At 44.9% G+C, this 16,377-nt stretch overlaps 1 protein-coding gene across 1 annotated transcript; it reads left to right on the forward strand.

The window, feature by feature from the left end:
* Nucleotides 1-481: 481 nt before the first annotated feature.
* Nucleotides 482-15,390, forward strand: CA6 (carbonic anhydrase 6). Its single transcript, XM_074924772.1, has 10 exons — nt 482-497; nt 4,302-4,437; nt 6,572-6,754; nt 10,531-10,679; nt 11,089-11,184; nt 11,652-11,718; nt 12,273-12,430; nt 13,585-13,708; nt 14,136-14,234; nt 14,776-15,390. Exons 1-10 carry the CDS (start codon nt 495-497, stop codon nt 15,387-15,389), a joined length of 1,629 nt encoding a protein of 542 aa, XP_074780873.1. The 5' UTR covers nt 482-494; the 3' UTR covers nt 15,390.
* The last annotated feature ends 987 nt before the right edge of the window (nt 15,391-16,377 follow it).

Raw genomic sequence — 16,377 nt, forward strand, 5'->3', positions numbered from 1 at the left:
GAGAGCAGGTGCAAAATGAGTATTTTTATGGAAGGAGGTGCAGATATGTATCAAATACTAATAACACAGTGTCTGAGAAGGTGGACAGGTGTTTGCATATGCTGACAAGCTGTCCTGTCACTGAATTATTTGTTATCCCACCACCATCCAGCCCATAGCACAGAGCCCTGGTATGGTGGAAAAATGTCTCCCAGGATAGCTCTCGACAGCACTCCTTGATCCCCACGCTCAGGCCACGTTCCTGTTTATCTCACTCTAAATGCAGAGGGAAGATTGACCTCCCCCTTCCTAATCCTCCACGTTTTGTTTTTTTCTCAAAGTCTCAAGTAGAGATCCAGAACATGGAGACACTTGCAGCAGTCCGTAGAGCAGACCTATATAGACATTACAAGAACTGTAATTACATTTCCTGGAAATGAAAATGAAGAGGGATTATTTGACCATGTTCTCTTCTTTTTATAGCATCACATTGTCCTTTTCGCCACCTTGGGGAAATGGTGAGTGAAAGGCTGCTTGTGCTTCTGGTGCGGTGAGGCGAGAACCACCTCAGAAGCAATGTGAACATTAAAAAGAGAAAAGTATTTTAAGATAATCCAAGGACTATAGCTATAACGAAGAGTAATTGGCTGAAACTGAGCAAAAGAAAATTTAGGTTGACAATGAACTGCAGGTAGCTAATGCTGAGATCTGTCAGACCGTGAAATGGAATTCGCAGAGGAAATGTCTCTACTTTAAAATGGGCAAATCCTGCTTTTAGGAACACTGGTGTAAATCTCTGGTGTCTATCTCAGACTGCCTCAAAGCCCATTTCTATCACAAAGCTTCGGTAGAATCAACAAATGTACCTGAATTTATGTCAGTAGAAGATGAATTTAGCCAAGCACATCAAAATATTATATAAGAGGAAGGAAGCCTAAAGGGATTGTGTGAACTGGAAAAATGAATTCTAGCACTTTTCTGCCTCTGACTCCTGTGATCTCTGTATGTAGTTGAAAGCCAGGGGGCAAAAAGGAAAAAAAAACATCATGGGCAAAATTTCAAAGAACCTAAGGCCAGTTTTGGAAGGAAGATGTAAAAACATTACAGGAATTGTTGCATAAAAGGATCTCATGTTTCAGTCTGCACAGCTTTACCCATGGCTTTGGGCCTACCAGCACTAGCTGCTTTTTGTCTTTCATAAAACTTGTGTAGGCCCGGAATACTTTTATTCATCCAGCATGACTTCAGCAGAGAGAGCTCTATGTGAAGAGTTTTAGACTCACTTAGGAAAACTGAGATAGCCTAACTGAAGGCAATCTATCCCTCTCACATCGAAAACCTTGTTCCTGGTCAAATGTTTGCCAGACTTGGGAGTGATGCAGCTATTACTGCAACCCCTGATGAAATTCCTGCTGATTCAGAGGGAAAGGCGTTAACCCTTTCAAGTTCTGGGTCAAAGGAGCGCTGAGGTATTGAGCCAGCTACTTCAATGCAATGTCAAGGTTTGAATGTGGCTACCAATACTCAGAATGGATCTGAAAGTCAGACTTGAGCTGAGCCTTAGGCCAAGAGGGAATAGCCCAGGAGAAGCAGGATTTAAAAGATGGCAAAGAGTCAGGGAAAACTGTAGAGATAAAAGTGAAGTGCATGAAACCAATGATGTGGGATAAAAGGCTTATTTCCTACTGTAGTTGAGGCGGGGGGGGGGAGGATGAAGTCAGTGTAGCTGCATCTGTGTGAAACTGCCTTTGTGAAGAAATCATGCCAAGAATATTCGTGGCTGATATTAGATTTTCCCACTGGCTAAGTTTGGGTGCAGAGATGCGTTCTGTTAGACCTACAGTCTTCTTCACCTGTAGAACACCAGTTTACCTCAAGCACGGTCTTGCGGGGATATCTGGAGTTCCTGGGCACTGTGTCCATACTTCTCTCTAGCAATTAGACTGAAGCAACAAAACAGATGACTAACAAAGACAAGCCTCAAGCCAGTCAGGTTTAATACCATATACACTAAAAAAAGCTATAGCTCCAAGAACCAATAAGCAATGGTTGACGTGTGTAATACTTTATACAGGAGAAGGACTCCTTCCATATTATTCAGCTCATAGTTAGAAGCTTAATATTTAGGTATATTTAAAGAGTGTAATCAAAATTATTGTTCTGTCATAACTCCAAAACAAGTTCATACTTAGTGCCCTTAGTAAATCCTCTCCCCAGATTGCTGTGTCTTCCAGAGTAGCCACTAATTTGGGGAAAGCTAACCTGAGCTAACAGAGATGTGGGGTTTTGGCTGTGCTGAGCACCCACAGCTCCTGCTGATGTCAAGTGAAATGTCACAATTTTAGCATGTTGCAAAAGCTCCATTAAAAATTAATTCACCGTCTTCTCCAGTTCCCTGGCACCAGTACATTCCCAAATGGGCTTTATTTCAAATCCTTTCTGCAGACTGGGCTAGCTGATCGATAAAGCATGGGCAAGAGAAACAGCTTGTCCCTAGATGACATCCATTTAAACACTCTTGGCAGGCACACACACAGGCAGGGTGACAGGAGGGATGCTTTGGTGCAGAGGTGACCTCCTGTTCTCGACTCCTGTTCACACCCTCATGTGCTGCTGTGTGGAATCCTGGAGTGTAAACAGGTATAAACCCCCAAAATTTCTCCCTCAGCTAATTTCAAAGCCTATTTACCCAACTGGGTACACAAGGATTATGAAGTGCATTGCAGGGTATGTTTGATTAGTTTAGTCCTTACACAGTTCAGTGCAACTGTCAGAATAAATGATTTCTTTAGAGGAGAGAAGGAAAAATACACATTTGGTTAATCAACTCAATATTACAGCAATTCCCAAAGATTAAATACGCATCACACAAAACAGCAAACCAGGAAAGGCCTTTTAGCGTTAACATTTCACTTGCAAAGAATAAGATTTTTGAATCAAAAAACGCTGCTTCTGTTCTTCAGCACAGTCTAATCCTGGAAACCTGAGTTCACATGAAATCTGAACTCACCGATGACTCATATTGTTGAATTGCTGTTATTGCTGTACCTTATTGCTGAAAATAATAATTGCAGATCTTATTGCAAGTGGCAGGGACATTGCAAACAGAAGTGCTGAGATTTCACTGGTGTGAGCTTTCTTGCCAAATGTTTAATATTTCTGCCTGTCACCTAAAATCAACCACAAAGTTGTACCGCAGTTGGTGGAAGCTGTAGCTCTGCTCAAAACTGGGTGAAAAGTCCATTCCTGGGGAGATTTCTGCTCCCCTTTTGTTATTAAACTCTGGGTTTATGGGTTGGGAGGCACTGCTGGGCAGAAGGGGCTGTTGGTAGTGTGTTATTCATGTGGGGGAAGAAGGCTTTTCAAAGAGAATGACATTTGCCTGGTAACAGGACACAAAAAGGCAGGCAGAAGATCCATGGTCTGTTCCCTGGTCTGCCAAATGATTTGTTTTAGTGGACCTTGGTCAATTCTTTCGTTGGGACACATTTTTAAGGAAATCAAGTGTCTGAAGATTTACAGAGCAAGTACTGAAGTCCACAAGAGCATTTAGACATCTGACACCTGCTAGTTTTTATTTGAATTCCTGCATATTTTTTAAGAAGTCATCGGGGTTTCAGTATTTTGCATCGAGCCTGAATCTTTCAACAATCTAAACAGTTTTTCAGACTCTGAATTTTCCAAAGGTTGCAAATCTTTCACATTTAAAACTAGATTTTCCGTGACTAGGGAAGACGTTAAAGGCAAAATGCTTTGAAATACTCGGTTTGTGGGTGTGGAGCACTTTTAAATCTGGCCTCAGAAGCCTGATTTTCAAAGGAGTTAAGTGTCTACAATTGTGACTTCCAACAGGATGGTGAATGCTCAGCACTTCTGAAAACCAGTCCCTTAAATGGTTTCTGCCTTTGCTCCTTCCTCTGTGTAACAAGGAAACGGTTGTCTACCTCCGGGCAGTGTTTTGAGCTCTGTGTTAGGTATCTTTGCTTGCAAAGCACTGTTTTAAGGGGATTTGCAATGAATATTTTCTACCTGCTCATCAGGAATGAGTGGACAGGAAAAGTGGGCAGAGAACATGTAGCAGCTGGGGACAGGCAGTGACTCCAAGGCCATCAGCTTTGGCCAGGGGGGAAAACCTGTTCTATTTGCAGGGACCCCTTGGTGCAAAGGATCAATAAAGTGCCTTTAGTGTTTAAGGCTGGCTGTCCAAATGAAATTTCTCTGTGGCATTGTTTGATGTTACTGTTTTGGATGGGTGAGGAGAAGGGCAGGATGTGTGCTGGAAAGGCCAGACCTGGAGTAAATTGGTATTTGCTCTCCCTGAGGATTTTAAAAGAAACGCACTCCCCACCTCGGTTCTGACTGCAGATACAGCGAGAGAGATGTGGATCACGACTGTCTTCTTCCACCTGCTCCTGGTGCATCTGAGCTGCTGTCACCTAGTGCACTGGACATACAAAGGTAATGAAAAACGAGGCTTTTTTGGGCTTGCTACTGCTTGCTAAAGATGCTTCCATCCTTTTTGTGCTGCAGAAGCAACACTCAGCTTGACTCTCTTTCCATTATTGAAAGATCTCCACAGAACAGCTAATTTATTCTACTTTATTGATGCCTGTGTGTCTTGAAAGTGATTCTCTTCAATGTCACCCCTTTTTACTCCTTTGTGTAGTTAGGACACATTGTCAGAATTGGCAGACCAATGAGGTTCAAACAATGGGGTAAATCTTTACACTGTGTTAGAATAAAAGCTGCCCTTTGGATGATCCTGGAATGAAAAGCTTTAAATCCTGCCTGCTTATTATTTTATTGTCATATCCCATGCAGTACAGATCACTAAGAAGTGCTTATTTATGTATTTTGTGAAATGTTATCTGATTTTCATTTGTTTCAGGGCGTTGTTTGCAGAGCTCACTGAAGTAAACGGTAGTCCTTTTATGATCTTCAGTGGGCTGGGAATCAAGCTAAAACAAAGGATATTGTTGAATAGGTGCCATATTGCAATTAGGACACTAAGCTGTTTGCAGAAGTTTTCCCTGGATTTTCTTTTGGCCAGGCTGTCTGCATCTCCTAAACCCCCCATAGTTATTCAATGTCAGGAAATAAATACCTGCAAACTGACATTGCTTAAATGAAATAAAAAGAAAAGAATTAGCAAATAGTAACAAATCCTCAGGTGTGGCTGCAATTATAATAATTTGAAAATGAGGAAGATGATGAAGTAGCTTTGAACGATTTTCTTTTTTACAACAATCACCTCTCCTTCCAAACCATCGCTGCAGGATTCGAAGTCAGTGAGTTCAACAATCACATGATGATTATTCCTTAGCTCTAGCTCTGTTTGTCTCAGACAGACATGACTCTGACATAATCTGCAGTTCTGGATTGAAGAAGAAAAGATTTCCTTACTGATTGTCAGTCACAGCCATGACAGAGATGGCTTCAAAATTTCTACTTACCCTTAAAGTCCCAAATACAGCACTGTGGAGAGGGCAAACAGCCTTGAAGGATTCAAGCATTTGTTAAGAATTTCAGCAGCACCAGGACCTCTGCAGGAAAGATTCAAATTAGGGCTAAGAGGCTTAGAGCCCTCGGAAAAAGGATTGCACCCAGCATGGCAGCTCTCCTACACATTTGCTTCCTCCATAGGTGACCACAGGAGGTTTGCAGTATTACCTACTTGCAGAGGTGATGAGCACATCCAGGTGAAGCCAGGGCCTTTAGTTCTCAGTCCCATGTCAAAGGTTTGTGTCTGAGCTGGTGACACTCAACAGGACAAGGAGCTGGTATTAATACTCAGCATGACCTTTAGGGGCTATTAGGCCTGGGGGCTGAAGAGCTCCCAAGCTCAGAACTAACTCAACTCAAGATCAAGAGCTCAGAGCAGTCAACCCAATCCTGCAATTGGGACACCCAGGGCCTATTCCACACCAGGATCTGTCTCACAGGAGCAATAAATCACATTCCCATTATTTGCTGTGTGTAAAAAGGGAGTGCCAAGAAGAGGCATAAGCACTCGCTCAGGAAAGGGGTGAGATTTGTTAATAAAAACATACCCAGGACATCAAAGCCACCCCACACTTCTATCCCAGAAAACATACAAAATGTTCCATTTTTTAAAACCATTTCACTCCTATTCTTCCGTTGTTAGCACTTTCCCTAGTTAAAAATAGCAAATTTGCTGCCAGTTCCTAATCCTAACTTGAGATTTCCCACCTATTGCCCTGGTCCTATTCACTCACATTGGTTGAGATCCTGATTCCACACCTTTGGCAGTTCAGACCCATTTAAATCCCCATTTCTATCCCCGTTTCTATCTAAACACTGCTTCTCTTTCAGTGGAGGTTCAGTCTCCAGTGATCAGTAAGCTACTACTGCAATGCAGGTTTCTTATTTCGCAGCACAGTTGTCCTGCAGACAGAATAATATATATTTTCACTCTAGGGAAGGCACAGCAATCTTTTATTGCTGCAGCTCCTGGTGTTATAATAACTAGATTGACATGCCCTGCCGGCAAATGAGAAGAGTTTTGTGATTCCTGAGCTAACAGCAGTTCTCACCATGTCCAAATAACCTGGTTTGCTGCTTCTCTGCACAGAAGGAGAGCTGGATGAAGAGCACTGGGGAAGGCACTTTGCAGACTGTGCTGGCAAGCACCAATCTCCAATTGACATCCAGAGGAAAAAAGTGAGGTACAACCCCCAGTTGCTGGAGCTGGAGCTGAGCGGTTATGATGGGCCTTTGCAGGGGGATTTCACAATGACCAACAACGGTCACTCTGGTAAGACTGGGGGGATCCTTCTCATTACCTACCTAAAACCAGGAGCTGGTCAAGAAGTCATTGCTGGCAAAGGAGCAGCAGAAACAGAAATCAGGATGTACAGATCAAGTTTAATTGGTCCTGCAGCAGCTCTAGCTGCCAGTCACCTTTCTGCCAGAAATAGCAGCTCTAAGGCACAAGGAAGCAAGTGCTGCCTGGCCCCATTTTGCCCCATTTTGCCCCATTTTTCCCCATTTTGCCCCAAAGCCATGGCTCCATACCTGCATGGATCACTGCACACACAGCACCCAGGGGCCTCCCATGTGAGAGTGGGTGATGCCTGCAGGCAACAGTGCAGGGAAGAGGCCAGCAGCAGCAAAGCAGAGGCCTCACGTTTTCGAAAGGCAGATGTCTTTAATGGTAGGTCTGCCCTGAAAACCCAACACTTTTATCACTGCCTCTTTCTTAGCATCTGTACGGATGACTGCAGGTTTCCGTACGTCATATCGGGTTGAAACCTGCAGTGGGTTCAAGGGGAGGAAGACCACACATCCCTCCTGGGAGCTGATGGAAGAAATACCTGAACATGACAGCTTTCCCCTTTTAAGCTGTAAAGTAGGCTGTGATGTATCCTTGGGATGCTTCACATGAACAGCAAAGCATGTGCTTATTAAATTGTGTTTGGGGTATAAAGGAGACTTTATGAGTTGAGCTACGTGTTTTCCCAGCCCGTGCAGGATATGAGAACAGCTCCTCTGGGTTCATCTCAGCACTCTGCCATAGCTAGAACATGATCACAAACCTTTTGGGGCCAGCAAGAGACAGTAGGTTGAAATGCAGTGGAATGAGCCAGCTTTGCCATAGCTGTAGGCAGTTTTTTCTTCCCTGGTAGAGCAGATGTCCTGGGAGGATGTCAAGCTCATAACAGTGTAAGAACAGATTATTTGTTTTAGCTGACTGAAATACTATTCACAGATAATGCTCTGTTTGAACTCACCTTACTTCGCTTTGCCATCTCACTTCATGCTGCTCTCCTAGTTTAGCTGTTTTGCCCAATCATACAAGATATCTCTCTAGAAACACGTATATAAACCAGAGAAATAAAAGGCAGTTATGCTTCTGCAAGATATTTTCTCTGTTAGACATTAAAAAGGAATAAAAGGCAGCTAGACCCTTTCTTTCAGTGCACAGCAAGACTGCAGCACTTGAGCAGTGAGTCGTATTTGGGGCATACTGACTCTTTTCTGCATTCAGAAAATGTGTCCTTTGCCCCTGTGCATTAATAAGGAGTGATAGGAATGGAGAAATATTACTCAGTAGCAAGTTTGCACCCAAGGTTTGGTTAGATGTAGGTCACACAAAGTACAATACAGAGGAGAATTCCCTCCCTTACAGGCAGAGGATTGGTATTTCAGGCCTTGGGAAGGAAAGCTGAAGCACAGCATGAGTTAAAAGCCTTGCCTTTGGCCACACAGTCTCAGGGCAAGGTTTATAATTGAGGAGATCCTGGATTCCCCTGCTGCAGTCTGTAATTCATGGCCTAAATAATTCATCAGCTGGTACTGTTGGGATAATGCTTTTGGACTACAGATGAGCAATGAGAGAATTTTCTAATAGCTGCTGTGGGGAGGGAATGAGTATTTTGGGGAAGGTGTTTGGAACATAAAGCTGGTAGCTTTTTTAACCCTGCACAACCGTCCTCTCTTTCTGTCTGTAACAGAGAGACAGAAATAGGGTGTGAGAGCCAGGAAATTAAGTGATGAGACATACTGCCTTCAGAGCAAGACTGTTGTGATTGTATTTCTGAAAAAAAAAAAAAAAAAAGCTTAACTCCTGTTTGTCACCCACAGCAGCTCTCATGTCAGCATTGCTACTCTGACTGCCTAAAAATTAATTCCTGCAGGTTTAACTCTCAGATCTGACTGCACATGTGTATGTTCCTATTCTTTTGTTAACATCAAAACAATGATTTTCTGATGCAGGGCATTTTAGTACAGCACAAAGGGAAATGACTGTCCTTATTCACAGCTCCTGTGAAGTCAGGCTAGCTTTTCCTACCAGCTTCAGTGAGATGGGACAAAGTAGCAGTATCTCTCCAGGAAAATATTCCACCGGGCCACATCAGAAAACATTCAGCAGATCTGAAAGGGACAGGAGATGGATTTAACAGTAGGACTCAACTTGCAACCTCTCAGGAGCTGAAGACCAAGTGTCTCACCTAAGAAACCAGCTGCACATTCTCTCCAGTTGTGTAATTACCAGGCTAAATCCCACCTGATAAAGCCTACTTCAGTAGTGCAGAGCATCTGTGTGCAGACACACTCACACAGCTAACCTTAGGTTAATGAAGCCTTTTTTATTTGGCATTTAGACTTCGTTTTGGTTTTTTTTTTTTTTTTAAACAGGATTGGTCTAGCAGGTAGCAAGGTCACGCGCAGCTCTGGAAGATTAAAATGTCCATCTGTGCAGGATGTGTGCAACTTGCTCCAGTAGCAGATTTGCTTTAGAACTGGGACCTCAAGTGTGGCCTCCAATAACCCAGCTGCCTCAGAGCCCCGAGATAGAAGAGCAGCCTGGCTGCATGTCCTGTGAACTGTAAGGCAGTGATGGACACGAGTCCAAACTGCAGAGCAGAAACGCTACAGAAAGGTGCAGTTGCACTCAGATTGACACTGCATGATCCCAGCTGATTTTCCACTGCCTGGCAAAACTAGAGCTAAGCAGGAGTCAAGCACTTCCAGCTCAGAGCAGTCACACGTTCCACACACACTTTACACAGGAAACTGGGCTGTCACCTACCTCCATGCTATCAGCAAAAATACCTTACAGAAGACTTAAGCTTCCCCTAAACTCAGAACACTATTTACTCTGGCTGTCTTTTGCAGAAAGTAGGAACTGTAGTGAGGTAAATAACCATAATATTGGAAGGCAGTCAGCAGGGATCTTGGGTTAAAAGGTGATTCCCCACCCCCCAGCCCGCCCCTCTAGACTCTCAGATATTAAAAGGAAACGTTTTCATCTCGTGTGTCTGTAAACAGCTTACAAACAAAAGAAACTTCTCACAAACCCAAACTACAACTAATGAATCATATATTGTGCTACATTTTGCAAGGATAGTTGTTATTTTACCATGCTCTGGGCTTTCATTAGGACAAGGCAATTCTCCATTTTCAATCTTAGGTTTGGCATATTTATTAACATATGATTTGTGGCAGTACATTAGCAAGAAGACAAATGCTTTCTAGTCTCTTCGTGAATACTTGTTGGCAAGGAGAAGCAAAGAGATTTGTCTCTCCAAATCCTTCAAGCATTAACACAGCCTTTTCAGACTTACAGGGCTCTGGCCCAGTATGCCTGTTCCTAGAAGATTCAGAGTCCAGAATACTGGAAATTATGATGACAGGTTAAATGAGGCCAGTCACTTTGTTGACTTCTATCCCCCTTTTCTTCCTTGGAAATAAAGTGGTTAGTAAATCTGTGCAGAGTCTTGCAAGATGTGATGTACTACGTGGGAGATTAGCATTAAAGCACTTCCATTACTGCCTAAGGAAAAACCCAGAGCTGCTGTGTGTGTCTGTTGTGGTCTTTGTGGCGCACAAGCCTGAGGTCAGGAAGAATTTTAAGCACACAGAGCTTTAAGCTTCAGTGGTTTTCCTTGCATACTGGAGTTAGATCCCTCAACATGACTGTGCCAGTTTAATTCAGAGATGGTGTTACTGCAGAAAAGCACTAGGCACTGTAAGCATAACTACAGGAACAGGCATGGCTGCACCCATGTCTCTAATCCTGTTTTCCAGTTCAGATTGATTTGCCACCCACCATGCACATCTCCAGAGGGCTCCCAGGCCTCTACACCACTGTACAGATGCATCTGCACTGGGGGGGCCTGGACCTGGAGACCAGCGGCTCTGAGCACACCATAGACGGGATGAGATACTTCGCAGAGGTACCTGTGAACGCAGGGGGGTGGAGGGAGGGTGCGTTGCAAGTCTGGCATTTAGGAAATGGGAAGCTGCAGCCCACAAAGCCTGCAGGAAGCAATGCAGAGGCAAGTGGGAGATACAGGGCTCCCATAAGTGCAGGTGGCTGGTGCAATGCAGGGGCTGAGCCTGACGGTGCTGGCACAGAAGGCTAAGAAAAGCCATTGCAATAGCACTAATACCCTTCAAAGATGGAGTTGTTCCTCCACACTCATCACAAACCTATTAAACTAACAGTCTGTTTGGCTGGGCTGTGAGGCACAAGCAGCAGGAAGTGGGATGGTGACGCTCTTTTCAGTCTGTGTTTGGTCCTTTAAAGCCCTAAGGAAGCCATTTACCACTTCTTCCTAAATGACCCTGTCTCTCTTCTGGCAGCTGCACATTGTCCATTACAACTCAGCTGACTACTCAAGCTTTGAAGAAGCCAAAGACAAACCAAATGGATTGGCTGTGCTTGCCTTCCTGTATGTGGTAGGTTTGATGCCCAGGTTGCTGAGCAAGGCCAGGCTGTGATCACTGTTTATACTATAATTGCAGTCTAAGCAGGTCCAGACACAAGCAGCCTGTACTAGAATTGCACATGTATCCTAACAGATGATGTCTGCCACTACTCTGAGGAAGCTGTGCCACAGCAGAACTGTCCTTCCCTTCTGTCATCTGGGGCTCACACAATACCAGTCAATAGAGCTTGGTAGCTTTGCTCTGATTTGCAAGTGGGAATACTTGACTTTGTGTGGATTTAGAAGTGGTGAAAAAGGATCCTTACAGTTCACTATTCTACCCAAGACCTAGGGGTACATACCTTACCATGCTTGTCAAGAGATTGGTGACAGTATTTGTTCTCTTTGTCTCCCAATGCATCAATTAGTTCCTCAAGATTGTTAGTATAGGACAAGCAGGTCACTAACCTTTTGTTCAAGTTTCTATGCTGTGTTTAGGATGGGCACTTCGAGAATACCTACTACAGTGAATTCATTTCCAAACTGGCAAAAATCAGGTTTGCAGGTAAGACTGGGGAATGCTTTTCTCCATCCTTGACATTCTCAAAACCTGTATGTGTGTACTGGGTCTGGGGCCAGACGTTTTGCTGCTGCCTTCCTTGCAATTATGTGGCTGAGCATCCTCAGCCATGCATGGCTCCACACCATCCCTGCCCACACATCTCGAAGAGCAGGGGTGTGTGGAAGATGCTCAAGGCAGCAACAAACCTAGTCCTGGTAGGTCTATGCACCACACTGTAGCACCATCAAATAACAAGTTCCCACCATCCTGCAGTCTGTATGCCCGGGCAGCAGGCTCTCTGCACACCAATACACTCCGCTTCCTGGCAGAGCACTGAGGTGCAGTTGCCCACCACCTCCAGGACCGCAAGTACCTCAATGACAAACCACAGATCCACTAGAAAGGATCATTCATTTCCCTCCACCTTCACCCAGTTCTGCCAAAGTTCTAATACACCAGTGCTTTGGGCAACGTTTGCCAACCCCAGCCCTAACACCACTCTCACCTTTCTCTTTGTTCCCCATCAATTGTTAATATTGCCTCTGTTTCCTTTTGAGGTCAATCAACAAAGCTCCTTTCTCTGGATGTCCAAGCCATGCTGCCAGAAAACCTCTCACACTTCTACAGGTACCAGGGATCACTAACCACCCCACCTTGCTCAGAGAGCGTGATCTGGACCATCTTTCATTCTCCGATTGTCCTGTCACACACACAGGTCAGTGATAGCTGTTTACCAGACAGAACAGCTTCTCTTCCCTCCACAATCCACCTTTCCACACAAGTTTCCTTTTCTGTCCTCCTGTGAGTTTGGGAACAGCCTGACAGAGGAGCTAATAGGGCATTTCTCATATCGTGCTTTTGGGGTAGACTCCTAAGCAACTGGAGTTACAGGTGGCTTTAGGGACACTGTGATGCTACACTGCAGCAAGGGTCAGTCTCTGCAGAGCAGCACTTTACCTGAGGTCTGGTGAGCGATAACAAAGCTTTCTGCTCAGTTAAGCTCAACCATACTAGAAAAAGGAAGTGACCAGTCAGAATCAGTAAGGCAAAAACTACTGCGAGAGTCCAAACCCCCACCCCCTCCAAAAACAAGCATAAAAGAGCCATTCATAACATTAAAATAATTACAGAATAATTAGCACATTTTTAGAAGAGTATTTCGGGGTTTTTTTTGTCTTGCACACTATGCAGCTAGATTGGATCATTTCAGGAGTGGCCTGCTGTGAGTTTTGGCCGTGTGACAGGAGAGGGTGGGTCCAGGCTCCAGCAGAGCCATCAGAGAACCTTGTTGGTGCACGGGAGCACTGGGCAGCAACCCAGCTTGTCCCCGCAGTGGAATACCATCACATGGCAGAATCCCCTTCTCTTCTCTGTCTGCCTTGTCAAGGCAAAGGCTTTAGCAGGGAAAAAACCAACACAAGTTAAATGAGCTGGCAGACTGGTTCATCTTAATGAAAAAGAAGCATCAGAAACATTTTCTTCTAGGAGAAGAGCAAGATAAAGTGGAGACTACGGCATTGGAGGATCACAGTGCGTTCTCATTTGAAAAAGAAATACTTTTTTGGCAGGGGGAAGGCTAGTAGGTACTTGTGAGAAAGCAGTATGCTACAGAATAGCAGAAAAATCTCCATCCAGGCATACCATCAGGCAGGTGCTAAAAGCTTCCTTCAGGCAAAATGTCTTTATCATTAATTATCTGATAAGCGCTCTCGCGTTGTGTTCCTTTCCCTTGCTAATACTCAGTAGAGACCCTGTGGCTTCCTCTAGAACAAATCGCTAGGTTTAATCCTGAGCTGCAGGATCTGCACCGCATTCCTAGGCAAAACTGCCATTCCGTGACCCTCCATAATAAGCCTGCGTTGCTCACAGATCAGCCTCCTGGAGAACACCTTGCTGGACTGGCAGAACAGGACACTGCGCAACGACTACCGGCATGTCCAGCCCCTCAACGGGCGGGTGGTGGAGTCCTCCTTCAGAGCCAAACCCAGCCCAGGTAAGGGGGGTCAGCAGGCAAGGCAGGGTTTCCCCGGGAAGGGGCGAGAAGCCTGCGTGGAAGGAGTTAAGCTGCAAGTCCCTGCAGCTGGCATGCTGGAGATCACCTTCCCAGGTGGAGATGGCCCATGTGCCTCTAAGGTTGTGTGCCAGCCCTTTGTTTTGACTGCAGTGGTATCACACAGCTCTCCCAGGATAAGGGGTGCTACACAAGACCACCAGGTTCAGGTGTGTCTGCATCCGTAGGGGTGAGGTACACTTGCCATCCTAGAAACAGCTCTGGCACGGCTGATTAGCCTGGCACCATACGGAGGTGAGACTGCATTTTAAAACAAATGCTTTCCCCAACCTTCTACGAACTAGAAAACAGGAAATCTGCCATGTGCAAGGCCTGGCCTTCTGTAAATTCAGCTGTCTGGTTGCTCTAGAACAATGCCATTCAGAAGAATTCAGCCTCAGACTGGAACAAATCCAGGTGCAGCTCCAAGACATGAAGACAGAGTTGCTGAATGGAGTGAGCCACATAGGTAAGAAACACACATCTATTCGTGAGCCCAGCTTACTTTCCAAGGATGAAGAACCCATGCCCTGCTAACCTTGATGGCCTGAACCATTAATAGGTTTGATGCTTATATGTGCAGGTAGAATTGGGTCCCATAACTACGCCTGCTGATGGAAATTCTTCAGCATCATTAGAGCTAGCCCTGATCTAGCTACTCTCACAGCGACTGCTGCTTTCTTCTGCAACATGTAAGCACATTTTTACAAAGTGAGAAATTCCAGCTCACAGCTCCCCTAGAATAAATAATCATCATGATTATTTTACACAAGATGAGAAAAGAGAAAGAGAAGGAAAAAAATTATTTTTCTAAACAGTTGGGTGAGGGAGCTAAGCTTTTCATCATCCCAAGCCCCTTCCCTGTTGGTACACCACACATCAGTAACTGTGGCTCGAGGCAGCTAAGACTGGCACAGCTCTGCCAGTTCCTATCGGTGCATTGGTCAGGATGGGGGCTGATTTATAAGGACAGCAAGAAATGTTAACAGCTGGCCTTTTGCTTATTTCAGGTATTAAATCCAGCACTTTTCCAGCTTTCTACTTCCCTGTGGAAAACATTGAGAGTTTTGTGAATGTTCATCCCCTCCATGATATGTCCCTCCAAGCCTTCACCTTATGTTTCTGGGCAAAAGCCCAACACGCTGGCAGTCAGACTGTTCTTTCCTACTCCACACAGGAGAGGGATAACGAGCTGGTGATGACTGTGGGCACAGATGTGGGACTGTGGATCGGAGGCCACTTCATCAGCTTCCCCCTGTACCACAAGGCACAAGGTTGGCTGCACTACTGCACGGCATGGGCCTCCCAGTCTGGAATGACAAATTTCTGGCTCAATGGAGCACCTGGTAAAGCAAAGAGTGTCCAGAAAGGGTATGTGAGCCAGGCTGGAGGGACGCTTGTCCTTGGGAAAGCCAGAGACACTCTTCTTGGGACATTCTCCAATGGTTTTACAGGGTGGATGACTCACGTGAACCTCTGGAGCCAAGTTCTCAGTCCTGCAGATGTTCGGGCACTTGCACTGTGCAAACCAGGGCAACTGCAGGGAGATATCATAGCATGGGGAGAAACCCCCATGACCCTCTTGGGGGGGGTGGTTCTGGAGTCTGACACCAGCTGTCAGTGACCCCAGCTTTTTTTTTAAAAAAAAAAAAGGCAGCAGAAGAATTCAAACTTCGTGTCTGGGGAAATGGAGAAAAACTTCCATTATTTGCTTGTTTCTGTTTGTATGGACTCACTGTGCCCCTGGCAGTGTTCCAGGTTGTTTTCCCAAGAGATCAAAGCCTCCATCCGTGGGACAGAAGCAAAGAAGAGCAGAACTTGGTGCAGTCCAACACTTTGCATAGTCAAATCCCTCCCAGCAGTCTGATTTAGGTCCCCAAACATAGAACTTCCTACATGCCAAAGAGCCACTCTCTTCGGTCAAAGGAGCCACTTCCTCAAATAAAATTTCTCTCACATCCTTCACCCAGGCTCAGTTTCTCACTCTGCATGTGTCCTTCCTTCCCATTTCTCACCATCAAATCACCATCCCTTCCCCTGTAGACATATCCTACCGGAAAAGGCACACAAAGCCCTTGCAGGAGAAGCACAGCTCCTATGCAGTCTCTGTACTTTGCTCAGCTCTCTTTGCACAGAGCACGCAAGCCGCTTCTTTTCCAGCATTTATACGCCGCAAGTTTGAGGGGAGGTATAAAACCCATTTTCTAAGGTTAAAGTAAATCATGGGAGGGATTATCTCTGTCAATAACACAAAATCCATCCCAGGCTATTAAACAATTCCACTTTTTTTCAAAACAGAGGGCTGCAGACCTGCATAACAATTAATTAAATTTAAATTATGCCATAATTGTCCCCCAAACCCCTTAAACTGATGAGTAATTTAAGAAATCCTCCATTTTTATCAGTGTGCACTTTCTCCCAAAAGTCAGCACTAGGCCTTAGACTCGGAGTTTTTCCAATCCAGTTTAGCCTTCGGGTGGAATGGTGCCCTTAGGGAACACAGCCAGAAACCAGCAGGAGGACCAAGCTCTAAATCATTTGAAGACTCATTCAAGTGCTTTCAAGGATGTGAGAGCTGAGTTATTTCAAAAACGAAATTTAAGCAACTCAGT

The sequence above is a fragment of the Athene noctua genome, chromosome 22 (genome assembly GCF_965140245.1).
Source record: "Athene noctua chromosome 22, bAthNoc1.hap1.1, whole genome shotgun sequence".
Taxonomy (NCBI): domain Eukaryota; kingdom Metazoa; phylum Chordata; class Aves; order Strigiformes; family Strigidae; genus Athene; species Athene noctua.

Coding starts and splice junctions, on each gene's coding strand:
- CA6 (XM_074924772.1), top strand. Junction 6,755..10,530: donor GACCAACAACGGTCACTCTG/GTAAGACTGGGG, acceptor CCTGTTTTCCAG/TTCAGATTGATTTGCCACCC. Junction 11,185..11,651: donor TGCTTGCCTTCCTGTATGTG/GTAGGTTTGATG, acceptor TGCTGTGTTTAG/GATGGGCACTTCGAGAATAC.